At 57.7% G+C, this 26,622-nt stretch overlaps 1 protein-coding gene across 1 annotated transcript in view; it reads right to left on the reverse strand.

The window, feature by feature from the left end:
* SLIT1 (slit guidance ligand 1) overlaps positions 1-26,622 on the reverse strand; it is a 139,894-nt gene that overhangs the window by 26,699 nt on the left and 86,573 nt on the right. Inside the window, exons 5-20 of the mRNA XM_036437998.2 lie at positions 14,715-14,786; positions 13,739-13,810; positions 12,169-12,240; positions 11,470-11,633; positions 8,005-8,152; positions 7,467-7,538; positions 6,873-6,944; positions 6,271-6,342; positions 5,446-5,589; positions 4,365-4,528; positions 3,649-3,672; positions 3,364-3,508; positions 1,954-2,028; positions 1,641-1,784; positions 992-1,135; positions 467-633 (exon numbers count right to left, since the gene is read on the reverse strand). Coding sequence (XP_036293891.1) covers positions 467-633; positions 992-1,135; positions 1,641-1,784; positions 1,954-2,028; positions 3,364-3,508; positions 3,649-3,672; positions 4,365-4,528; positions 5,446-5,589; positions 6,271-6,342; positions 6,873-6,944; positions 7,467-7,538; positions 8,005-8,152; positions 11,470-11,633; positions 12,169-12,240; positions 13,739-13,810; positions 14,715-14,786 — 1,751 coding nt within the window. The remainder of the gene's footprint in view (positions 1-466; positions 634-991; positions 1,136-1,640; positions 1,785-1,953; positions 2,029-3,363; positions 3,509-3,648; positions 3,673-4,364; positions 4,529-5,445; positions 5,590-6,270; positions 6,343-6,872; positions 6,945-7,466; positions 7,539-8,004; positions 8,153-11,469; positions 11,634-12,168; positions 12,241-13,738; positions 13,811-14,714; positions 14,787-26,622) is intronic.

Here is a 26,622-nt window from a genome sequence, read left to right on the forward strand (position 1 = left end):
GCCACCTTCCTACCTTCCCACGCTGCCCAGAGGCCCCAAGCGGCTGGGGCAGTGCAGGACACCTGCATCCCACCCCTGGCTGCTTGGCGCCTGCATATGCAGATTAACCTGCCATCTCTGTTGGGTTACTTTGCATACCCACTCCTGATTGGCTGGTGGGCGTCGTGAAGGTACGGTCATTTTTGCATCCTTTTCTTTTATTAGTGTAGATTTTTCCATTTTTAAAACAATGAGCATACGATTGCTCTTATATCACACAAAACACCACCAGGCAGGGTAGGGTGGCTGTAGCACTAAGAGCTGCCTCCCTGCCCCTTGATCCTCCCCAGCAACAGAGCCTCCCTCCCACTGACCTCTCCCCTCAAGGACCTGTCATAGGGCACTGCCCACCACTCCCCGCCCTCTGGCCTGGCCGACCTCTCCCTCTCTCCTGCCTCCCCGGGAGGAGGGGGGGCGTCCGAGTTACCTTCCTCACACCGGAAGTCAGGGAAGGCCACGTCCTGCAGGGGGATCTGCCGCAGGAAGTCCGGGTTCTGGCACCTCGGGTTCCCGGTCACGATCTTCCTCCTCCGCAGCCAGTCGCCCAGCCAGGCCAGCCGGCAGTTGCAGTTGAAAGGATTGGCCAGGAGGTTTCTGGAAGAGACAGCTTGTGTGGCCACGCAGACACCCGCCCATCTCGGCTGTCCCAGCAGAGCCCCCTCCTGCCTGTCCCGCACCGTCCACAGCCACCCACACTCCCCCAGCCGACAGCCACCCACTGGCCCACAGGCTCTGGAGCCTGTCCACCCGGCCCCTCACAGCACCTGCCCGCCTCCCGGGGCAGCATTCCAGCCTGGTGAGCCCCGGGTCTCCACAAACCTTGGGGCCCACACACCCCCTGTGTTTGTTCTTTAAAGTAACAGCAGGGAGATGGCCCCGGGAGGGCGGCTCCCTGGGGCAGTGCTGACACCGGGGCCCGGGCGGGAGGGCCGCGGGGCCCGGGCGGACTCACAGCGTGGACAGGGCCTGCAGCGTGTCGAAGGCGCCGGGGGAGATGGTGGCGATCTGGTTGTCGTACAGCGAGAGGAGGCGGACGTTGCGCAGGCCAGTGAAGCTGTCGTTGTGGATGCAGCTGATGCGGTTGTTCCTCAGCATCCTGGGGGACAGGGGGGGAGGAGCTTGCACTGTGCCCTGGGCCATGTGCCCGAGGGGTGCACTGGCCACCACCGGCGCATTCACAGATTCACCCTGGGAGGCACTGAGCCCCAGCACCGGCGCCCCCTCCAGACCCTCTGCCTCAGCAGTGCCCTCCTCTGCCTCCGCCCGCATGGCCTCCCCGCAGCCTCTCCTCACTCCTGGGGCCCGCCCCCTGCTTCCAGGCCATGCTCCCCCTCATCACCAGAGAGACCTTCCTCAAACCTAACCCCAGTCCTGTCCTCTTCAGCCAAAGCCCTTGGTGGCCTCCAAACTTAGATGCTTTGCGTGTTAGCGTGCCCATAGACCTCTGGAGCCTGTCCCCCGGCCCCACACCAGCACCTGCCCGCTCTATCCACTGAGCCAAACCGGCCAGGGCTTCCTTCCCCTGCAATGCAGACACCCACACGCCGGGGTCTGCCTCTGACGTTCCCCCAGCCCCCGCGCGCGCCCGCCCGCACGCTCACAGGGTCCGCAGGCCATCCAGGCCGCGGAACATGCCGCTGCGGATGGACTCCAGCTGGTTGGCGGTGAGGTGCAGCTCGCTCACGGAGGCCGCGCCCTCGAAGGCCCCGTCCTCGATCTCTGACACCTTGTTGTTGCTCAGGTTGCTGGGAGAGGAGGTGGCGGGAGGAGGAGGGAGCTCAGCACCCAAACCCCCTTCCTACACCCCATCCCCGTGCACAGGAGCCCCATGGGAAACCCCCACCCCAGAACCTTCTTCCTTCTCCACCCCAGGCCAGGTCCCCACCGCACCCTTCCCGCCAATGGGCAACTCACATTTTCTTCAGGTGGGTGAGCTTTTTAAACACGCCCGTGGCCTCCAGGAGGGAGATCTCATTGTTGTTCAACCGCCTGGAAGAGGCAACCAAGGGCACTTACACACCCGCAAAGGACAGACATGGAAATGTCTTCCAGACAAAGGGACCCCCGGGAGAATCTGCCAGGCAAACGGGCCCTGTTTCAAAGGAAGGCCCGGCCGAGGGCGGGAGCTAGGAGGAGAGAGGCTGTGCGTGGGGATATTTTTAATGTAAAAAGTGCTACGAACATTTTACACACATAAATGGCCTGTGTGTACGTATCCATGCTCCTGCATGTGCAGGGTGTCCCCAAAAAATATAGACAGCCAAAACTGGTTTGGCTCAGTGGACAGAGCGTCAGCCTGTGGACTGAAAGGTCCCAGGCTCTAGCCGGGACCGGTTTGGCTAAGTGAAAGGTCCCAGGCTCGATTCCAGTCAAGGGCATGTGCCTTGGTTGCGGGCACATCCCCAGTGGGGGGTGTGCAAGAGGCAGCTGATCGGTGTTTCTCTCTCATCGATGTTTCTAACTCTGTATCCTTCTCTCTTCCTCTCTGTGAAAAATCAATAATAAAATATATTTTAAAAATACATATATAGACATATTTTAACAGCTGACGGCTCAATTTTGAAAATAAAATGTATTTTAAGAAACACCGCCTTGCCCTAATGGGTTTGGCTCAGTGGATAGAGCGTCGGCCTACGGACTGAAGGGTCCCAGGTTCGATTCCGGTCAAGGGCATGTACACTGGTTGCGGGCACATACCCGGTAGGGGGTGTGCAAGAGGGAGCTCAGTCGATGCTTCTCTCTCACGCATGTTTCTAACTCTCTCTCCCTTCCTCTCTGTAAAAAATCAATAAAATATGTTTAAAAAAAGAAACACCACCTTTATGATGATTCCATGTGTGTCTACCTTTTGAGGGACGTCTATATGTGTGCGCCAATGTATATGTTTAGACAGAGAAAAGAAATAGTTAAAGGACAGTGTAAGCCCCAACTTCAGCTAATAAAATCACGTTCCCCAAATGTAAGGTGACCAGACGTCCCAACTTTTTAAAAACGCCGCGGGACAAATTGTTAAAAATTGGGACTGTCCCGCCAAAAGTGGGACGTCTGATCACCTTACCCAAATGGCCAAAGCTTCCTTGGGAGAAGGCACCCCCGGCTCAGGCAGGCAACCTGTGCTGGAGGCCAGAAAAGCTTCAGGAGGGAGCAGGGCTGTGAGTCAGAGCAAAGGGGCCACAGGGGCTGCTTCCTGCAAAGCCAGCAGCTGTCATGCTGGGTCTCCAGCGGCCCCCAAACAGAGCCCGACCAGAGGGAAGCCTAGGGCAGGTGCAGGGAGGGGAGCAGGACCAGGGGGCGAGGGAGGGGTGCGGGGGTCTGGAGGCTCACAGCTCGGTGGTGGACTGGGGGATGCGCTCCGGGATCTTGGTGAGCCTCAGGCTGGAGCACTCGGCCACGCCGGCCTCACAGCGGCACTTGTGGGGACAGACCACGTCGCTGTTGCACTCGCTGTTCAGCTGGTAATCCTCCGTGCCTGCAGGGGGATGCCAGGGGCCGGGCTGAGGGCCTGGGACAGGCTCATCCAGCCCCCTCAGCCTGCATGCAGCCCCTGCCTCCTGCCCACCCACAGCCACTGTCCCACCCAGGCGGCCCCGGGCTCCTCCGCTTTCCCACCTGGAATGAAGTACTGCTCTTTGGCTGCAAAGGGAAACACCAAGACGTTAGTGGGATCGCCCAGGACTTGCAAGAAAGCCCAGGCCCCAGGTCCACTGCCGAGCCAAACGCAGCCCAGGAACAAGGCTGGGGTCCCAGATCAGGGCCCCTTTGCCCAGCCCAGGCCAGTGCTGGGACAGCACCACACCCAGTTAACCCTCTCAGAGAGTGCCAAAGCCATGGGAACTCTCCCGGGCACTGGCACAAGATGGGGATGGGGCATCAGGCCTGCCTCCGACCAGAATCCAGGCTCCAAAGCTGAACCATCCTGGTCTCAGCTGTCCCTGCCACACCCCCCGCCAGCCTCCCTGTTCCCAGTCCACCACTGAGCCGAGCTGTGAGGCCCCCAGTCCCCCGCACCCCTCACTCGCCCCTGCCCCAGCCCCTGCTACCCTCCCTGTGCCTTCTCCACCCTATCCCCCACCGGAGGCCGTTTCTGCTGCCGCCGAACCCGGAGGAGGCCACTCTCTCACGGGGAGGGTCCTGGGCCTCTGAGAGTCTTAGGAGGCTGAATGTGGCCCAAGAGAACGGGCCTCTGGGAGGAGAAACCCTGGGCCTTGTCTGAGTCCTCCAATTTGGGGCCCTTGCCCTGGGACATCCTTGCTAGAGCCCGCGAGGAAGCCTCTGGGTCCCCCGGCGAACTGAGGACGGACAGGAGGGGGGTGGGGGGCGGGCACCTGAGCACCGGAACTTCTTGCTCTTGATCTGCCCGATGCGCTTGTTGGCCAGGCGCCCGGGGCTGGCGCAGCGGGCCCCGCTCGTCTCGATGGGGTTGGCGCGCAGGAAGTCCGCCAGCCACTTGAGGTTGCAGTCGCAGATGAAAGGGTTCTGGGCCAGGTGCCTGTCCAGAGGGGCGGGTCAGAGGTCAGGGCTAGGGCGCCCGATCTGCGCTGACCTCCACCTGGATGAGTGAGGCCTCAGCCTGAAGCCCGGGCCGGCCCTGGGGAAACGTGCCCACCACCTGGGGCACGGCCTGGGGGCGCCCACCACTTTCCGAGAAGTCGTGCCCAGCGTCACAGGGAGGAGGGGCTCGGCAGCTGTGGGGCCCCCAGCTGTCCCTGCCACACTCCCCGCCAGCCTCCCTGTTCCCGCTCCTGCTCTCACGTGCCCGCCCTCTGCCCTGGGGCATGAATTACATGCACTGGGCCACTAGTATTCTATAACAAAAGATTAAAACAAATTCCTAGTGCCAATGCTCTCTAATTTTTAATCGCCATCGCCATTACTAGATTTTACCTGATTTAAGACATGATCAATTGCAAGATGTGATTTTATTTTATGTATTATTCAAAAAAGAACAGAATGTCAATTAAATGATATGCCGTCCACGTTGCAGTGCACCCCAATTTCAGAGCTGTTAATGAGGAAACAACGTGTGCCTTGGAATCAATGGACATTATTATTATTATTACTATTATTATCAACTGTCACCAGCATCTAAGAAGCATTTACAATATGCTAAGCTCTATACAAACATCCCCTCTAATCCCAGAACAACCTTATGAAGATGATATCCTCGTTTTATGAATAAGTAAACCGAGGCCCAGAGGAGCAAGTTAACTTGCCCGGAGTCACACAGCCAATATGAGGCATAGCTGGGGTCTGAACCCAGGATTGTCTAACCCTGGGGCTCTTTCCTCCCTAAGAGATGATTCTGGTGAGAAAAAGGCACAGGTCAAGACAGGTCGTTGCGCCAGGAGGCTGTTACCTCCCCCTAGGCCCCCCGCGGGGTGGGGGAGGGCGGCAGAGGGCGCTCACAGGGTCTGGATGGCCCGCAGGGAGGTGAAGGTGCCCTTGGCCAGGCTCTGGATCTTGTTGTCGTACAGGGAGAGGAGAGAGAGGTTCTGCAGGTCCTGGAAGGCGTCCGGCCGGATGCAGTTGATCTTGTTGGCGTTCAGGAGCCTGTGGGCAGAGCCAGGGCCCCATGGTGAGGGGAAGGCCCAGCCTCAGACTCACCGACACGTCCTGGGCACCTTCCTGGGCACCACGCAGGCACCGGGATCTGCCCTCTGGGGGCCCGCTCCACACAGAGGAGTGGAGACCCCTGCCTGCCTCCTCCGTGCACAGCGACCGCTGAGACGCCCCCTCCTCTCCTTCAGGGAGCTGCTAGGGTGCCCCTGGCCTCCCCGGGAACCAGAGAGCACAGGGGCCAAGCCGCCTCCCAAAGGCGGTGGGAGGCTCCTCCTCCGTCCCCCAGTCCTTCGGGGCCCCAGGCGGCTGCGATGGGCGCCGGGCCTCCTCGGTCCTGAGAGAGAGCCCTCGCTTGGACTCGCACGCTTTGAGGAGGCTGAGCCGGCCTGGGTGACCCCGGTGGTGGGTAGCGCTCCTGGGCCCTGCTGACCTCCTCAGGCCAGCCTGCATCGCAGCAGCCTCTCATTCAGACCTCCGGCCATCCGTCCGCGTCGCCTCCCTGGCCTCTGCAGAGCCCCAAACCTCTCACAGCCCTACTGCCTCTGCCATCCTCCAAGCTCCTTGCTCCAGTGAGGCCCACCCCGCAGAGGTCCGAAAGGCCCGACCAGAAGGCCAGAGGAATCCCGCTCCCTCCCAGGGCCCCACCCAAGCAACCACCCGCTGGGTCCTTACAGGAGCTGGAGGTTGTACAGGCCTCCAAACACACCCCGGGGGAGGTCCGTGATCTTGTTGCCATAGAGGACCCTGGAGAAAAGGCAGCAGAAGGGGAAGAGTCAGAGGGCAGCCCACCAGGCTGGCTGCCACCGGAGGAGGTTTGTTATAACCAATGGCCAGCAGATGGCAGTAGAGTGAGTAAGAAAGCGTCCCCCGTTCTTACTAGGTGTGCCCGTTAATGATGCGGATTTTTTTCAATAGATGGGGTTAAGGTGACCAGACAGTCCCAATCTTTAACAATTTGTCCCACGTCCCACGGAGTTTTTTTTTTTTTTTTTTTAAAGTCCCTCACTGTGGTGGGGAGAGCAGCACAGTCGCCAGGGCAACAGCTCTGCCTGCTTTTCCATTCATTCAGTCCTTGAGTCCCTCCTCCTCTCCCAGCAGCAGAGGGTCCACCAGCGAGGAAGGGGATGCTGGGCATAGCGACCCTGGACTTGCAGCCGAGCAGAAACCCGGGAGGGTTGGGGCTGTGCTCTCTCTCCAGCACCCACCGGAGGGGCTTCTGGCCCTGCCGGCCTCCTTGGGAGACCCCGGGCAGGAGCCTCGGCACTGCTACTCACAGCGAGTTCAGGGAGCGGAGGCCCTGGAAGGCATCGGGCGCGATCTCTGCGATCTGGTTGTTGCTCAGGTCTCTGCACAGTGAGTGAGAGAGAGGGCGGCTGAACCCCTCAGCGGCCACCACGCTGGGCCTGGTCCCCTGCCCCTCCCAGGGGCTATGGGAGGGCAGGGGCTGCTTGGAAATTAGAAAGGTGAGGGGCCCCTTCTCCCACCCATCGGGAAAACCCACAGCCACTGTCCCCGTGCACAGACGGGACACCCCTGCCTTGGTCTGTCCTGACAGCTTTCCCCCACCTCCCAGCTGTCCCCGACCCCCTCTCTTATGTCCATGGCGCCTCCTATTGGCGCCCGCGCTGAAATGGAAGGATGGTAGTCTGACCATATGCCAGACTCGGGCCCAACATGCAGGCCTCAGGACAAGCCTGTAAGGCGGTCACACCACTGCCATCCCACGTCACAGAGGAGCCGGGGGCAGGCCCGCCGGGCAGCAGCTTGCCCAGAGGCAGAGGCAGGGTCTGCCCAGAGCTGTGACCTGCCAGGTCCGGGGTCTCCCTCCTGCCCCTGCTGACGCCCAGGAAGCAGTGGGAGGTGCTCACATCCTCCGCAGCTTTCTGTAGGGAGAGAAGGCTCCCGGGGGGATGGACTTGATCCCGTTGAGCTCCAGGCGGCTGCGGGTAGAGAGCACAGAGGAGGGCCCCCCAGTCAGCTCGCCCCAGTCTGGGCTTCTGCCTACTGGGCTCACCTGCCCAGCCATGCCCTTTGTCCCCGTCCTGCTCCCAACCACTGTCTGGAGTCGGCGGGCGGGCGGGTGGGCGGGCGGGCATAGGCAGATGTGAGCTCCATTTTCCCAGGGTGCCATGGCTGGAAGGGGCCCACAGTGGATGCTAACACTAAGAAACCAGTCCCAGCAGACACCCTGCTGGAAGGGGACCACAGAGGAACACGCCCTCCCAGCCCTCCAGCATTGCCCAGCCTGGCAGAGAGCCCGGCTAGCCAAGGCACCGACTTCTCCATCTGCACTGAAGGACCTTGAAGCAAGCCCTGGGGTGGCATCCACTCCAGCTCTTCCCTGGACCACCAGGGCCTGGCCCAGCCCCAGCACCGGTGCCCCGTGCCTGCCCCGCCCTTACTCACATCTCCGTCATGGTCTCGGGCAGGTTGGCAGGGATGGCGGTCAGGCCTTTGCCACGGCAATCCACAATGCCGTTGCTGCAGGAGCACATGGCCGGGCAGGAGCCGGAGGAGAGGGTGCAGGAGGGCACGTGCCCTGCCTCCCCCTGGCCTGCGGGAACAGTGGGCTGTGACCTCAGGGTGTCCCAGGTCAGCACCTCCCTCCTGAGATACTGACGGATGAGTAGGGACGGGGCACATGGTGCTTCCCTGGAGGAGGATGAACCAGAGATCACCAAGGACTCCCGTGTAACCTGGTGGGCACCTGGCACAGCGAGGACCTTGCTAGATGTTTGCTGAACTTGAATCTCGACCCGACTGTGCTGCGCGGAAGTGTGATTGCGATGCCGGGAAATCCCAGCCGGAATTCTGAAGCCACGGGTTCTCGTCCGAGTCACTCAGCGCTTTTGAGCCTACGTCTCCTCATCCATCATCGAAGGATGACAAGGACTCTGCTTGCCTGGCACTCACTCCGTGTCACATGCGGTAGTATCTCCTTTAATCTAACTGCTCAACCTTGGAGGAGCATGATACTATTGTGCCCATTTTACAGGCGAGGAGACTGAGTCCTGGATATTAATGAATTTGTGGAAACTCACACAGCTGATAGGTGCTGGAACTAGGATGAAGCCCGGAGTCTGATGAATTACTGTAACTGAAGTGTAAGTTATATACAGGGTATTGTCTTCAGTGTGTAGCTGGCTGATTTCTACTTATGAATATGCCCACAGAACTGTCCCCCAAATGTGTGACATTTCTATCACCTACGGAGGCTGGTCGCCCTGTTCCCTGAGGTAACCGTTGTTCTGAGACCCAGCACTAAAGGTTTGTCCTGCCAGTTGGTGGACTTCACGTAACGAAATCAGACAGCAGGTTCTCGCGTCTGGCTTCCTTTGCTCACTATAAAATCTTTGACCTTGTGTCTGTATCCGTAGGTGCTTTGTTATGTATGTGTTTTGTTTTGTTTTGTTTTTAACTATGACTCGTATTCTATTGCATAGATGAGTCATAATTAATTAATCCACTCGCTGTTGATGGACATGTGAGGTGTCTCCATCTCTGAGCTGCTGTGAGCATTTTTGGACACGTGTGTGTGTGTGTGTGTGTGTGTGTGTGTGTGTGACTGCCGCGGTGACTGAACAGAGGGATATTTTTTATTTTGGGACATGCATGTTGGCAGAGCATATGTGCACACCTAGCAGGAGTTGCAGGGTCACGGGTAGACATATGCTGGGCTGTCGTAGCTTCTGCTGAACAGTTGTGCGCAGTGGCTGAGCCAATTTACACTCCCACCAGCGATTTCGCCTCTAACCCCTGCTTGGCTCCCCTGAAGGGTGGGCACCAAGATCAGAAAAGACGAAGACATGAGGGCCTCTGGCAAATTGTGGCAGCTCCTTCTCAGGAGAGGGGTCGCCAGGTGAACAGACCAGGGGTGGGGAAGAGGGAGGGGAGGGAGGAATGCCTGAATATAGAAACCAAGATATTCAAATGCAGAGAAAAAGGTTTCATTTCAAAATAATTGTCCCAGCAAAGTATCCACTCCTCCTAAAACCTGAGGCAGCTGCAGTTACTCAGAGGGGCGCATCAGTCTGACGCTCCTCACACGAGTGCATACCCAGGTGTGCACACACGCTCACATGCTCACCCACTCACACTCCTATACACACACTCACACTCAGTCATAGTTACCCTCACATGCTCACACATGCACAAACTCACACAGTCATACGCTCACTGCTGGGCTCACCTGCCTAACCATGCCCTGAGTAAGAGAGAGGTTACTGGTTAATAATGTGGATTAACATGCACAAACTCACACATACAGTCATACACTCTCTCCACATGCACCCTCACATTCGCACACACACACACACACACAAATGTATATGTGTGTGTATATATTGATTTCAGAGAGGTAGGGAGAGAGAGAGAGAGAAACATCAATGGTGAGAAAGAATCATTGATGGCCGAAACCTGTTTGGCTCAGTGGATAGAGCATCAGCCTTCAGACTCCGGTTCGATTCTGGTCCAGGGCATGTACCTTGGTTGTGGGCACATCCCCAGTAGGGGGTGTGCAGGAGGCAGCTGGTTGATGTTTCTCTCTCATCGATGTTTCTAGCTCTCTATCCCTCTCTCTTCCTCTCTGTAAAAAATCAATAAAATATATTTAATAATAATAATAATAATAATAAAAAAGAATCATTGATCAGCTGCTTCCTGCACACTTCCCTACCAGAAATCCGGAACCTGGGCATATGTCCTAACTGGGAATCTAACCTGGTTCATAGGTTGATGCCACACTCATATTCTTGTGTACACACACACACACACACACACACATGCTGCCAGTGCTGTGGGGGAGGGGAGCCTCACTCAGAGGAGAGGCAGCGGGGCCCAGTAGACGCTTCTCCCTCAGAGCTCTAATGGCTGGCGGGTTCAGTCCCTGGTTTGGGAGAAACGGGCAGCCCCCATCCTCTGTTGGGAACCTGAACCATGCACGCACCCAGCAAGCCTTTCTTGAGCATCTCTCTGTGCCGAGCACAGGCGGCATGCTGGGGCCAGGGTCAGAAACCATGGCCACATAGTCCATGTGCCAGGGGTCAGGCAACAACAAGGCGGGAAGGGGTGCCAACAGGTCCAGCCTGTGAGAAGGCTGGGGTGGGAGGCACCTGCTCCAGGGAGAGGCCCAGGCGGGCCCAGCTGGGACACACTGAGTGACAAGGGACAGCTGCAATGACTTTCAGAGCCTCACTGAGCTTGAGGACAGTTCGGACTCGCCCGGGGGGGCTGCTGACTGCCAGGCAGCAGTGACCTGCCCAGACGTGGGGGTCCTTTCAGGTCCTTCTGGCTGCAGGTGGAGACGGATGGGGCTAAAAAGGAAGTGGGGTGGGCAGGCAGGAGCTCTCACAGCTGAGGCTGGACAAGCCACTTCAATGACTTTTCAGACAAGGCAGTCAGGAGGGAAGGGGGGCAATAGGAAGAGGCAAGGAGTGGAAGGGGAGGGGAGGGGATAGGGACAGAAGGGGGGACAGAAAGGGACAATGTGGGAGGAGGTAGTGGGCGACAGGAAGGGAAGATGCTGTGGCAGGATGGACAAGGGAGTGAAGGCAAGAGATGATGTGTGGAGTCAAGGTGAGAACAGGAGATAATGGATGGACACCAGGGGGGAGATGGGTGGACACAGGAAGTGACAGATAAAGACAGACCATGATGGGTAAAGGAAGGAGGGGGTGACTAGAGACAGGTGGTGGATGGGAACAGAACACGGGTGCAGCAGGAGAGCGTGGGTGGTCTAGAAGGTGGCTGAGGAGGACAGGAGGTGATGGATGTGCCAGATGTCAATGTGTGGTGGTGACAGGAAGCAATGGGGGAGCGTTAGGGGGAGGCAGGTGGTGGGCAGTGGAGATGGGCAGTTGGGCCTGCACCCACCTGAGCAGCTGAACTCACTCTTCTGGACCTCAGCCACGTTGAGGCCCCGCAGGCTGGCGGGACCCGAGCACTGGGTGAAGAGCCCAATGGTGGGCCGCTGCCTCAGCCACTGCGAGAGCCAGGCCAGGTGGCAGTCGCAGAACAGGTGGTTGGAGTGCAGGCGGCTGCAGGGAGACAGGGACGCTCACAACCCATGCTCACCTGGGGCCCCCAGACCCCGGCCACAGAGTGGGAGCCCCCTACCCAGGAGGGGCCGAGGCCCATACTGCACTTGACCAAGCCCAGTCCATGCACAGTCAGCCCGCAGCTCCAACCTGGGGACTGGGGGCAGCAGCAGGCAACTAAATCCCAGCCACTGCCCCTTCCCTCCCAGCATGCTCGGGGCACCCCTGGACTGGACTTTTGCCTGGCTCATGTGGATTCACCTCCCTGAACTCTTACAGACCCAAGTCACATAACTCATTTTCAAGAACAAAAAGAAATGATTGGTTTTCCAAGGAAAAATCAAATATAAGTGACACTCAGCCTCCTTTCCTTTCGGATTACCTCCCCTGGCCCCAACCCCAATTAGCTCACCCTGACTGACACTGGGGGTGCAAGAAGGAGCCCCCTCCCCTGCCTTTGGGAGCCTGCGCCCCGCTCCCCAGTGCCGGGCACCGCCGGCTTGGGGCTGTCCTCCCGGACCCCGGGCTGACTCACAAGGTCCGCAGCTTGGGCATGTGGTTGAAGCTGGACACGGGGATGGTGGTGATGTTGTTGTTGTTCAGGGTCCTAGTGGGGAAACCAGAGTCCGTTAGTGTCTGTCCGGCAGGAGCTTAGTGGGGGGAGAGCAGGGCTTCTCCCTGACAAACACTGTTCCATGGTCCACCCTCAAGCTGGGCCAGCTCTGGGCTGGGCCGGGGGCGGGGCCTATGCCAACGAGCGGGAGACACAGAGTCACGGTCAGGGAAAGAGACACAGAGTCACGGTCAGGGAAAGCCCTGAGCAGCGGCCTCCGAGGCTGGGAGGCCAGGAAGAGCCAGGAGAGGGGCAGGCGCATGCATGGGCTGGCTTAAAGAAGGGCGGGGTTTAGACAGACATGTGTCGGAAGCTCCTGGAAGACGCTGCCATGGCCCTGGGTGGCCTCATAAGCAGGTGAACCTAGGTCATGCTCCTGTGGGCACGATGACCCCAGGAGCAGGTTCCTGGAGCCCTGCAACGCCTCCCAGGTCTCCTGCCTCCTGTGCTCTTGAGGCCGTGCCCATGCCTGAGCCCCCCGCCCACTGCCTGAGCCCCTACCCGCTGCCTGAGCCCCTACCCACTGCCTGAGCCCCTACCCACTGCCTGAGCCCCCTGCCCACTGCCTGAGCCCCTACCCACTGCCTGAGCCCCTACCCGCTGCCTGAGCCCCTTACCCGCTGCCTGAGCCCCTACCCACTGCCTGAGCCCCTTACCCGCTGCCTGAGCCCCTTACCCGCTGCCTGAGCCCCTACCCACTGCCTGAGCCCCTACCCACTGCCTGAGCCCCTACCCGCTGCCTGAGCCCCTACCCACTGCCTGAGCCCCCTGCCCACTGCCTGAGCCCCTACCCACTGCCTGAGCCCCTACCCGCTGCCTGAGCCCCTTACCCGCTGCCTGAGCCCCTACCCACTGCCTGAGCCCCTGCCCCTACCCGCTGCCTGAGCCCCCCGCCCGCTGCCTGAGCCCCTACCCACTGCCTGAGCCCCCCGCCTGCTGCCTGAGCCCCTACCCACTGCCTGAGCCCCCTACCCACTGCCTGAGCCCCTACCCACTGCCTGAGCCCCTACCCACTGCCTGAGCCCCCCGCCTGCTGCCTGAGCCCCTACCCACTGCCTGAGCCCCTACCCGCTGCCTGAGCCCCTTACCCGCTGCCTGAGCCCCTTACCCGCTGCCTGAGCCCCCCACCCACTGCCTGAGGCCCCTACCCACTGCCTGAGCCCCCTACCCGCTGCCTGAGCCCCTACCCACTGCCTGAGCCCCTACCCACTGCCTGAGCCCCTACCCACTGCCTGAGGCCCCTACCCACTGCCTGAGGCCCCTACCCACTGCCTGAGCCCCCCACCCACTGCCTGAGGCCCCTACCCACTGCCTGAGCCCCTACCCGCTGCCTGAGCCCCTACCCACTGCCTGAGCCCCTACCCACTGCCTGAGCCCCCCGCCCGCTGCCTGAGTCCCCTTACCCGCTGCCTGACCCCCCGCCCGCTGCCTGCGTCGGCCCAACTCGCCCCAGACTCCCGGAGCCTCTGCTTCCCTCCCGTGTGCTACTTACAGCACCTCCAGGCCCCGCAGGGCCCGGAAAGCGCCCTCCTCGATGCAGCTGATGTGGTTCTTGTCCAGCTGCCTGTGGAGCACAGGGAGGTGTGAAGAGCCGGCACGTCGCTGAGAGGAGCGTCCACACGTCCTTACAGGCACTCATTCCGTTTTCTGTTAAAGGGCCTGGCCCCTCCTCTGTCCAGTGCACATGTGTCCACCCGAACAGTAGGCAGTAAGGGCTTAAGTGATTCCTTACTTTTTTGTTAAAGCGATAAATGTAAATCAGAGTTCTCTCCGATTCCTCTACCTAACCTCGCCTCTCTCCTGGGGCGCAGGCACCCACCCCATTGAGGAGACCACCGAGAAGGTGCTGGTAGCTGGGGAGTGAGTCTGTCACAGAAGCCGTGGCAGCCAGAGGCCAGCCCCGGGGCCCGGGGGGCTGACTCGCTGTGGCTGCCCGGAGCGCCGCTCCCAGAACACACTGAAGTCGGGACCCGGGCTCCTTGGGAAAGAACGCGGTGGTCAATCACCAACGGCTGCTACAGGCACAGGTGGGGACCCGGGGGTGTCGGGAGAGACAAGCACACCAGGCATTTGCATGTCTCCTTTAAACCTCAAAACAAGCCTGTGAAGTAAGTGTGACACCCTCATTTCACAACACCACAGAGCGAGGCTCCGGAAGCGAACGGACTTGCAGCAGCTTATACAATGAGTGCCTGAAAGAGGATATTCAAGCCCAGCTCTCCCAATCTCCCGGAGGGCAAGGGCACGGAGACTGTCCCTTCAAATGGACCGAGAACATCACCCTAACAGCCCACAGCCCTCCAGGGCTGGCCGTCTCCTCCCACTCCAGGTCGTTCCAGAAAACCATGCTGGCACTGCCCCCTCAGACCAGCTCCTCGCTGCCTGGGCTCCGGGCTCGGGGAGGCCCAGGAGAATACTGCAGTGGCGGCGCCGAGGCCCCGTCCCTCTCCGCCCAGGCCTGTACTCACAGGTTTTTGAGGTCTGTAGCTCCACGGAAAGCCTTCCTGGGGATAGCCTGGATGGCGTTCTCACTCAGGTCCCTGTGAGGGTCGAGCCAGAGGAAGAAACACTGGTCAGAAAAGGCTTCTCCAGGGGATCCTGGTGAGTCAGGGAGCAGAGGGGGCCACACAGTGGGACCGGTCACAGCGGCATCCCGGGCCCTGGGACAGTGTCTGACACACAAAAACTCCTCCTTGGTAAGCATTTGAATGAATGAATGAATGAATGAATGAATGAATGAATGAACTGGAGCTCGGTGCCAGCCACCTCCCATCCTCTGGGCAAAGGGGTTGCAAATGGAGGGAGAAGCGTGGGGCATGGCTGACCAGCTCTGCCAGATCCCAACCTGCCTCCCCCCACACTCACAGGGGTCAGCTCAGCCTCTGGGGCACCCTCCAGGGATGCAAAGGCGATGGCAAAGGAGAGGCGGGCTTCCTGAGGGACCCACAGCGCCCCTGGGACCTGTGGTGAGTGCACCTCTGGCCCCAGATAACCCGCCAGTAGGTGGCCTCCAGGTCTGAACTCCAGGCTGGGTCTGACTGCAGATCCCTCACTCTCAGGACTGCAGGCAGCAGAGCCACCATACAGACCTGGACGCCCACGGGGACTAGAGCATGCTGGCCTCGGGGCTGCAGGGCCACGTCCCTGCCCTCCGATCACTGAGGATTTTATCACCCCTTCCCCCCATTAATGTCCTGACGTGAGGGAGGAGGCATCGCAAATCTCTGGCCTGTGCGAGCCCAGGCCAGCTCTGGACCCTTCCTCCAGCTCCTCTGGCGAGATGGGACCTCTGGCACCGTCCACCTGTGTCTCCCTCCCTCTCTCCACCTCTTCACTACAGACCTTTACAGACGTCCCTTCCCTTCCCACGGCAGTGGCGCCAACTGCCATTGTGTTCTGAGCGTGTCCCCCGAGCTGCACTGCCCAGCACCTCACGCTGCCCATGGGAAAAGGCTGTGCCCGCCCCCACTTCACCAGGAGGAAAGGGAGGCGCAGAGAAGTTAAGCAGCTCCTTTAAGAGAACACAGCTGGCAGGTGGCAGCCTCCAAAGGTGAACCAGGAAAGTCAGGTCCCCGAGCTTCCCCTTGCACAGCAGGCCTGGAGGGGGAGCCATCTCCCACTTTGCAGAGGAGATAACCTAAATAGTTTACCCAAGAGTGACCAGGACGGGGACCCAGGCAGCCTGCAGAGAGCCCTGCGTCAGACACCGCAGCCAGGAATGACTGTCCTGACATGGGACTCAATGTCAGGCAGCCCCCAGGCCCCCTGGCCCTTCTCCTGGGCCAGGCCTCAGGCCTCAACAGTCTCCTTTCCATCAGCCATTCACCACATGAGCCTCAGGCTCCACTGTGAGCCCTGGGAACGTGATCCTCCTCCAAGCCCCTACCCCCTACCACTGTCCCCTGAACTAGTGGGGCTTCCATCCTTCTGTCTGGGTTTTTCTGCTGAGACAACAAAGCAGAAAGTCCACAGCAGAGTGCACATGGCCCTGAGCCCAGGAGGGCCGGCTCGAGTCCCAGCTCCTCAGCTCCTGGCTGCGCATCTATGGGCCAGCACGGCTCCCTCGTGGTAGGCAAGTTCTTAACTGCCACGGCCGCACAGCCCATACTGGCTCTGTCGTCCCCTTGGTCTGAGGGCTTGTTCTCTCCCTCTTCTTCCACGCGATGCTGGGCAGAGTAATCTGACAGCTAAATTACTTCCCTGGGAGCGAGCCACAGACGTCAATGAGGTGGCCCGCACTCAGGGCTCACGGTCACCGTAACCAGGGCCAAGGCAGACGGGGGAGCCCCCCAGGGACCCAAACCGGCCTTGATGGAGCACAGTCATGCTCGGTGACCGCTGGGCTCACGCAAGCAGAGGTCACGCAATGCACAGAGTCCTCGGAGGACACACGGAAAAGCAGAGAACGGAATTTCCATTCCCTCACTCAGCCTGTGTGGGGACAGCTGACCACCTGCTGGGGACACTACAGAGATGTACACTCCCGCCTATAATCATCTCATCCCGGGAAGGGCAGTATTTCCAAAGAGATGAGCGAGCTCAGAGAAGCAAGTGGCCAGCTCCACCTGGGGGAGAGGAGAAGAGCTCTGAAGCGGGTCCTGAAAAGGAAGTCAGAGTTTACCAGACAGGAAAGGGAAACCAGGGAAGCACATGCTACACAGCGGGAACAGCGTGTGCAAAAGCCCAGAGGCGGGACGGAGGGAGGCAGGTGGGCTGGGGCAGCAGCACACAGTTTGACATGGCTGGGGTGTGCCAATGGGAGCCTTGGGGTGGTTTGAAAAGATGTCCACAAGTTCTTTGACACGCTCCATCTTCAAAAGACAGAGCTTAATTCTCCCCTTCACTGTGGGTGGGATTCAGGACCTCACTCCTAAAGAAGAGAACATGACAGAAGTGGCGGGCAATTTCGGAGACTAGATCATAAAAGACCCTTTCACTCAGCTCCCTCTGTACTCTCTCTCAGATCACTGTCCCTGGGAGAAGCCAGCCACAGTGCCACCGGGACACAAGCAGAGGCCCGCGTGCAGAGCACTGAGGCCTCCAGCCAGCAGCCGGCACCGGCGAGCCAGCCACGTGGGTGAGTCCTCACCGGAGTGGAGGACTCAGCACGCTCGCAGATGCTGCGGTCTCCATGCTTGTGACCCCGCCCCCAAATTCAGGTGTTGAAATCCTAATGCCCAATGTGATGGCATTAGGACGCGGGGGCTTTAGGGGGGGCTTAGGTCATGAAGGACGAGCCCCCTGTGAATGGGGTTAGAGTTCTCATAAAAGGGTTCTGAGAGAGCTCCTCGGCCTCTCCCGCCACGGGCGGACCCAGCCAGGAAGCAAACCCTCACCAAACACTGTATCTGTCGGCACCGGAGTCCTGGACTTCCCGTCTTCTGGAACTGTGACAAGCTGCCCAAGTAATGAAACTCTTATCACAGCAGCCCAAACAGACCAAGACTCAACCCCAACCCACATCACGACTGCAAGCTCATGGAAGACCCCAAGCAAGAACCACCCAGCCACCGACAGAGACTGTGAGACAACCGATGTTTATTGTTCCTTTGGGCAACTCTATGTTGAGGTACTTGGTTACCCAACAACCAGTGACCAAAACAGGGGTGCCTCGTGGAAAGGATTCAGGAGAGGGGCTTAGAAGCTGTGCTGGAGAGCGTGGTCCTGACCTGAGGCATGAGGATCTCCTTGGAGCTTTGGAGGAGAGCAGCCCAATGCTTAGACTTGGCAAGAAGGAGCTGAAATGTGTTAGGGACGTGGCCCCATCATTTCCCTCTTTGGACCTCAGTTTCTTCATTTGTCAAATGCAGAGGCTGGACCGGATCATCTCTTAGTCTCCTCACCAATGCATGCCCACCACATGCCAACTACTCCAAGGCATGGCAACGGAGGCTCTTAGAGCATTTGCGATCCCAGGGATGGAGAGGGAAGGGGGCCCATTGCTGACTGTATGACTTCTGGGTGGAGTGGATGAGAGAGAACAGACACAGCTACCCTCCTGCTCCTCCCACAGGGAGCATAGACATGTGCTGAGGGCAAGACAAAGGCAGGAAGGGCAGTGGCCCAGAGATGTCTAGAGACCAAGGAAGACGGAGGCTGCACGGGGGTGGAAACCGCCAGTGGGACCCTCGCCATGGCCCCAGCTGGCAGCTGGCCCTTCGACCGTGCCTGGGAGGGAACTTGGGGCTGCACTCACATCCATTATTCCATTTAATCCTCACCACAACCCTGCAAGGAAGGTTTTCTATTGGTATCGATCAGTTTATTGATTTAGGCCAACCCGTGTTCCAGAAAGGCTTTGAGGTGGCTTATAGGGATTTATAAAACAGCAGGAGAGCAGGAGTGAAAAGTGGGACAAAGAGAAGAAGGAAAATCAATGGTAGATGCCAAGAATGCAGCACCAGGCGACCCATACCCTGCCAGCTCTAAGGGGGGCCCGGGCGCTAGGCTTTCTGGGAGCCCATGCGTAGAGGGGAAACCGGGCAGTTGGTAGCACCCTCAATAGATGTATAAATGTGAAAGGACCCATTGCAAAGGATAGCTATTTGGGGCACTTACGATGAGACAGGAATTTCCCCACGGAAAATTAAACGTGACGATGTGGCCTAATCAATAACACTAGATCCTTATAATAAATGGATTTCAAGTGTCTGCTTCTTATAATAGCATCACATCAAAGTACAGTTCAGCAAAAGCAATTCCATAAAAACTCACACCAGGCGCTAAGTGGGGAGGGAGGGGCAGGAGCAGCCGGTGGAGGCAGGAGACATGGTGGTGGACTCTGGCATGCTCTAGGAGCAGTTGGGTTTGCCACGAGATGATGGGGATAGGTGTTAGCAGGCAAACGCCTTGCAGGCCAGAGAAAAGGACAGGTTAGAGCAGAGGTGGGTGTGTCTGACGGCTTTTTAGACGTCGCTCTGGGGCACCAAAGCTTATGGAGGAAAGACGCTGCCCCTGTGTACACAGCAATACACGAGAGCCAGCACAAGAGGGGAGGGTCCAGGGGTGGGAGCAGAGCTGAGCTGACCTGGGGACCTCAGGCCCAGCACCAGGCGAGGCCACAGCCCTGAGCAGTTCACATTGTTTAAATGAGTGAAGGAAACTGAGGAAATCAGGGGAGCCTTGGAAACCTGAAAAAAATGCAACATGCTGGCAGCAGGAAGGGGTGGGGGTGGGGAGAGGCTGACTCTGCAATGAGGAAGCCCTGGGTTCTACTCCTCTACCAGCTATGAGCCACAGGAAGTTATGCATCTGAGAGCTATGGTTTCTCTATGCGTGAAATGGGAATAAAAATACATACCATGCCATGCTTTGGAGAAGATTGAGTCCATGTAGTTAAGCTTTTATCCTTTCTCCTCCATTTTGGCAAAATTTAAAAAATGCTGGCTTTTGTCCTGCCCTAAACAGCCTGCCCAAAGCTTTCCTAAGGTTCCGTTGTTCCCAGTGTTCCCTCTAGGGGGCGCCAGAAGCCTTCCCTGGACTTGGATGACCTCTCAGCTATATCGCACCCAAAACAAAGCTATCCACCACCAGCACCTTTTTTTTTTTTCCCCTGCCCCAGTTGATGTCCTATTTGGTCAACAATTGTTTTGTTTCCCAAACCATTCAAAAAAAGTTTCTCATCTCCATTTTCACCCAAGTGGCATGAAAACCTAAAAGGCGCGATGCATATCTTTCCCCATCACATTTTCCCAGGCTTGAGCCCCCTGCATCTTTCTCAAACGTGGTGGCCTTGTCACAGGTCCTGAAGTGAGGAGTGTGAGCAGGGTGGGTGTGTCCAGGCAGAACGAGAGACACTGAGAGAGCCCATCCTGGAGGAGGGAGAGTCTGGAGCTGGTGGCCTGGTCCCGGCCAGGGGTCAGAGAAGGGCCCAGACAGAGGATCAGAAGGGAGGCCCAGGCAGGCCAGCGAACAGCAGACTCCTGGAGCGAGAACAGGCCTGGAGAGAGACGAGGCCCTGCGCCGCTCACCGTTGCCAGGGGGGGCGGGGGGGGGGGTGCTGACATGGCCGGCCTGCGAAGCACCCGCTGAGGCTAGGGTGTGAGGGAGGAAGCCCGCAGCTGAGAGTCACAATAACGACATGGGTTCAACAGGCCCCGCCTCCCCCTCTTAACTCACAGGGTCTTAGGCGAGTGGTTTAACTTCTTTGGCCTCCGTTTCCTTATCAACAAAAGGGGGGTGAGAAGTAGCGCCCACCTTTCAGGACCTGAAGTGAGAGAGAGGCGCTGTGTGCTGCCCCCGCCTGCTCCTTCCCTTATGCAGAGGCCCCTTCGGTTCCTCAAATCCTCCTGCCACAGGACCCCTGCCTGGAATATTCCTCCACTTCCCACCCAGGAAACCTCTGTTCATCCTTCACACCTCCGTCTACAAACACCGCCCCGACCGACCGCTGACCGCTTCCTCTGGCTGGAGGCTTCCAGGACCCTCGTGCTTCCCCGCCTCGGCACTCATCCAGAATTGTAATGAAATGCTGGTGTGTGGAGTGCGACGCAATACCCATTTGGGGTTCATTAGCATCCATCTCCCCCACGGACAGACACTGTCTGTGTTGCTTCCCACCGTCTCCCTGATCCAGGCACTTTGCCGTGATGTTTGGCTGAACTGAACTAAAGCGGATGCTTACACGATTCTCCTGCCCCATCCCTCTGCGTGTTCCTGGCTCACGCGAGGAGTCAGGACAGGCCGTGTGGCTGGGAGGAGAAACCCTTAGAGATGGGGGCTCTGAAAGGGAGGGAAGCGCTGGAGAATCGCGTATGGTTGCCTGTGTTGTTATAATCGCCTGCCCTTCCTGTCACTCATCCTCACAGAACCTTAGGGATCGGCTGTCCTCGTGTGGTGCCGTGGTGGCACCGGCAGCACCAGCAGGGAGGGGTGGGCAGCCCCTGAGGGAGGAGAATGACTGGTCCTTCTGGGAAGAAAGGGCGAGGAGCCCCTGGCAGTAAACTCTGGGAGCTTGCAGTAAGGGGTCTGCAGGCGAGATCCCTAGCCTTAACCCCACCTCCCAAGATCAGGGGTCCTGAGTCTAGGAACACTGGAGACCCCAGCCAGGCCCTTTCCTCGAAGAGAAGGGGGCAGCCTGGCCCACACTCTGAGCTGGGCACCATCCCAGGCACCCCGCTCCTGCTGTCCTCTTCCCGAACACTCTGCCAATCCTTCCAGCCTCTGCCAGTGCCAGGGCTGGGGAGGCGGGGGCTGGACAGCTGAGGTCGGGACCCCATGTTCTCACTGCTAATCCCCCTTCACGCTCTAACCAGATTGGACCCTGCTGGCAGACAGGCCTCTAAGCGGATCAGCGGGGAACTCGGCCCGGGGCTGCTGGGCGCTCGCCAAGGCCAGACTCGGCCCTGGGTTCCACTTCCAGGGGAGAGGTTGGCGGTACCCCCGGGTGGGATGCCAGGGTGCACACCCTCTGAGCTGCTCCTGGGGTCTGATGAGACCCTCCTTTCTCTCTGCCTGTCCTTCAAGCATCCCCTCAAGTCCCCCACTCCCGCCAGGAGAGAAAGGAATTCCACCATTACCCCTCCCTGCCTGCCCACCCCAGCCCACAGGAGGGCATCCAGGTGCCCCAGCTCTGCCTGTGCGGGCGGACTGCGTGTGTGTGGCCCTGTCCCTAGATCACCTTCAAGGCAACTTCCCTAAGGCGAGCTCCTTGGTGACAGGGCCCTGAACTGTGCAGCTGGAGCGCCAGCCTCAGTGCAGGGCCTAGGGGTGTATCCCTTCGCGAGTGAGCCTGAGGGGCTCCCAGGAGAGACAGATGACAACGTGGAGTGGCTGGTTCTCAGTGTGTTTCTCCTGTGAGTGCTTTTGTTTCATCACCTTCAGGAGTCAAGTTTGGGTTGTGGCAAGGGGTTGGGTGTGTGCAGAAGAGACCAGGGAATAGTGCCAGAGGCACACACTGGAGGGGGAACGGGGAGCTGCTCCCAACAGCCACAGGCCCCGTTTCCTTTGCTCCTGGGACCCAACCCTGCTGTTCCTCCTGGAACCTGACTGCTCTCTTAAAGGACCAGGACCCTTGCTGATCATCGTGTGCCCCCCTGACTGCCTCTCCTCTGCTCCCCTGATGGCCAGAGTCAGGCCACCTGGAGCACATGGTGGGCCACCAGACAAGCCAGCATCCTCACAGGAGGCCTCCGGGAGGACAGGCACAGGCCAGGAGGAGATGGTCTGGGAGAAGAGCCAGGTGGCCTGGGTTTAAAAGCAAGCTCAGCCCCATCGGTTGCCTCTTTGCGCCTCCATTTCCCCATTTGCAGCATAAGCTCTTACAAGGGGTCAATGAATGAAGGTGTGTGGAAGCAGCCAGAAGGAAGACAGTCTGGCATACAGTAGGTGACAATTCATTGTTTTGCTGGGAAGGCTTCAAACAACTAATTGCTGGGCGGTCCAACTCTGTCCCCTCTCCTCCACCGCCTCTGTCCTCCCAGGCTGGTTATACGATCCATGGAATTAAAGCTCACACGTGCTCTGTGAGGTCTTGAGATATTTTTAAAGTGTTGAACATCCAACCTTCTCTCTGGGAACTCCTGATGTCCAACCTCCTGTAGGTGGTTTTGCAAGCTGACACTACGGATGGTGGGACTTGAGCTTTGCAGGAGAAATGGACAGTGCCAGGCAGGCAGCTGGAGAGACACCCTCCCTCCCCATCCCACCATTTGGCCCGGAGCCACGCCTCCTCCTGTGGCCACCCCCTGCCTCCAGCCCTGCAGAGTTAATGTTGCAGAAACCTCATTAGGAAGAGACATCAAGCAGCCTTGAATCACACTGCACCATAAAACCACCCTGGGTAACATTTCCTCCACGCCGGCTGTTTCTTAGGCAGCTACCAAGCATGACTGCCATCAGGTCCCAGGATAGAGATATCAGATGAGCCGCACGCACCCTGCAAAGCAACCGCGGGCCCTGCCCAGGAGAGCTGCTCAGAGGCAGGAGTGAGTGCCTGGGGACAAACAGGAAACACAACCAGCAGGCACTGGCCTCAGCCACCTTGGCAAGAGCACGATGACAATAGGATGGATGAACAAGTCAGGGGTCAGGGGTCAGGGGTTAGGGGTCAGGGGCCAGGGAAATGAAGACTCCTCTTAATCTGAATGCCAGGCAAGACCTTCACTGTATTTGATCACTGCACCCCACAAAGCCCAGGCACTCTGCGGGGTGCTGAGTGTGTAGGCACTGGGGCAGACAAGGCTCTCATCCTAGACACCTATGAGTTGTGAGCGACAGTGACTTCAGAGATTCTCAGCTCAGATACATAGGGGTGGAGGCAAGGGATTGCGGTGCAGCAGGAGAAAGAATCGAGATGCAGAGGAAGGAACAAGAGCTTTGAAGCCCGACAGCCTGGGTTTTCCTGACTGTGTGACCTTGTGTACGTCATTCAACCTCTCTGGGTCTGCCTGCTCATGTGTAAAGGAGGGCTAAGCACAGTTCCTCTGGCTGAGTTATGGTGAGATTCAATACCAGGTGTGCCATTTACATAAAGCACAAACACAGGCCGACCGAATCTGCTGGTAGAAGTCCAGATCACTGTTACCCTTGCGGGGGGGGGGGGGGGAGTGAATGCCTGGAAGGGGGTCCCTGGGATTCCTGGGTGCTGCGATGTTTTCCTTCTTGATCGGCTGCTGGTTACTTGAGTGTGCACCCTTTGTGGAAATTCGGCGAGTTCTCTATATGAAAATACGTGACATGCAGGGAAGTCACACCCTTGTGTACAGAAGTTAAACGACAATGAAAAGTCTTTAAAAAACATGTAAAGCACCGATTTCAGTGTGGTGCTTTGTAGGTATGTGACAAATGCCAGCGCCTTCCCTCCCCAAACCCCACAGGGTGAGGAGGCTAAGGGGGGAAATCTTCCCAGGTGACAAATACAAGAAAAACGGGGGCTCCCAATTCTAGGCAGCGAGGAAATAGCCAGGCTGAGGGGAAACGGCACAAAGGACCGCCTGGCAGAAACAATGCCCACCCCATCGTGGCAAGAACGGGGACCAACTTCAAACAGATGTGGAGGCGGGGAAAGCAGGCACTGGGGTCCCTGTGCATTTTGGCTGTGCTGGCGAACATGCTGCATTTCCCAGGTCTGTCTTGAACACAGTGGGTTCGGGGTCCACATCTCCCTAAAGAGCTAGTGAGCTGTCCTGCTCCAGAGCCAGACCCCGGGGGCTGAGTGCTGATGCTGGAGGGGCTCGGACCTTGGGGAACCCAGCGCAGATGTGAGAGAAACAGGCCAAGGGAACAGCCTTCACAGTGGTTCTGAACTCCCTTACTGTCTTGTTTCAGGAAGGCATTAGGCAATTTTAAGGATATATTATAAAATGGATTAAGATAACAGGAACCAGAAGAAGAAGAAGAACAACAACAACAACAACAAAAAAGACAAAAATAGGTAGAAACATTGAACAAGAGAAAGAAGCGCATCCTATGTAGGAAAGCCTTTGCATCTGCTACAGATGGGCCGGGGCTTCTCCCAGCCACAGGAGGTGTGAAGGCTGATGCACTGCAATTACCAAATCCACAGATGAGCACAAGCTTGGGAGAGGCATGTCCTTTCCTGGTTCTAAAACCAAGCAGGATTAAGAGGCAGCCACAGGATGGGAGCCAACACCTTCACCAGCATCCCCAACGGAGGCCCACGGACCCCTTCCGAGTCACAGACCAGCCGGTTCTCCAAAGGGTCAATTTGCTAAATTTCTTTATTTTCTTTACCAATTTGGTTTTAGGTGGGTGATTTCCCATTTGTCTTCTCAGCAGCCTTTGAGGATTGATTGGGTGTCCCAGCCCCAGCTCCCTGCAGTCCCAGGAAGGCTCAGGGGTGGTTTTGCAATAGTTCAAATGCCAAGAGCAGGGCAGAGACAAATGGCACAGTCCTTAACATGCTGTAATAAAGACAAAATGCAAACCAGTCAACTCACACCAAATAGTTAAAGGAAGTAAGTCAGCGTGATGAATCGGTCATTTGACAAATTGGCCATTCAGTGAATTGACATTTGGCAAAATGGCTTTTAGCAAAATGACATTTGGTAAATTGGTCTCCTCCTGATGCAGCAATGTGCTTCACGGGGCAATTACTTACACTATCACGGCCTGGTGCCAGAGCTCAGGGAAGCCATTTTGCACCTGAGTCTACCCACACCATCTAGTACACTGCTCTTCACCGGGCTGCCTTCACATAGGGTGGATTTAGAATATTTTGAGGGATGCATGCACTGCACAATATGCAGGCCTTCCTGCATACAATATGGTTACTCTCAGTTAAACTTGTCTAGACTCTCAGGGAAGACCCTTTGGCTTCTCCTTGATAATGACCGGGAGAAAAATGGACAGGATTCAATGTGGTTTACGAAGAGAGAGAACCAAAGAGGAGGCAACAGGGCTGGGCAAGTAGAATCTAGGCTGTGCTTGGGGAGGGGGCTCCACTAAGGGCAATTGACCAAGATGCCAGTCTGAGCTTCTGCAGGAAAAGCTGGGGACCCTGGCCAATGCACAAGGCAGCTAATGCCAGAACAGATTTCTGACTGAGTCCATAGCAGGAGTGGTCCTCTGAGGAGACCCACGGAGTATCATGGAGTCCCTGGAACATCCATAATCTTCTCTTTCCTGACCTCCAAGGGGAAACTTTCTTTTACCAAAGACCTACATTGTCTCTACATCTGCAGGGCAGTCCAGACCCTGTCTGAGTCTTGGTCTCCAGAGTTACTCAGAAGAAAAATGGAACTTAAGGGATTGAAACGGCAAGAGATGAGCTCCCAGAACATCTGAAGCCCTTCTGGTCCCCCATATATGTACCCAAGGATGCCAAAGGGGCATAAGACCCCTAATTTCCTTCCAGGCACGCAGAAAGGCAGAGTCCTGGTATGTTACGAGGCAGTTGGCTTAGTGAGATCTGTAGGTGGAAAGCCATGCCTAGAGAAGCCTCTTGCCAGGAAGCTGTCCGTGGTGCTGAACCCTCTCGGCTGTTCTTTCCTCTGGTGGGGGAGTTAGAGCTAAAGATACACCTTGGATCCTACCTACCTTCAACCTTACTCATCTGGCCCACACACCAGACCTTGTCTATTGCACTTTTTTCTTCACAAGCGCACAGGCAGTCAGCTCATAGCATATTCACAAAGGATCAGAAAAGCACTGTTATGAGCCTGAAGGTACCTATCCTCAGACTCTTTAGAAGAGGCATGTGTTGAGCACAATCCATGCTACTAAACTACTTCTCAAGACAGGTGAAGTTTGATCCTTCTCCAAAAGTCTGCTGCCTGGACACAGAGCCAAGCACTAAGTGCTAAGAAGACATCTGGCCTTGCCCGAAATCACTTTCCCCAGGTCCTCACACAAAAGCCACTCACTTTAATCCTTAAGACCTTAGTAACCACTGACTCTTGTAGAGCACACAATGGT

Source organism: Pipistrellus kuhlii, unplaced genomic scaffold, assembly GCF_014108245.1.
Source record: "Pipistrellus kuhlii isolate mPipKuh1 unplaced genomic scaffold, mPipKuh1.p scaffold_m20_p_15, whole genome shotgun sequence".
Taxonomy (NCBI): Eukaryota; Metazoa; Chordata; class Mammalia; order Chiroptera; family Vespertilionidae; genus Pipistrellus; species Pipistrellus kuhlii.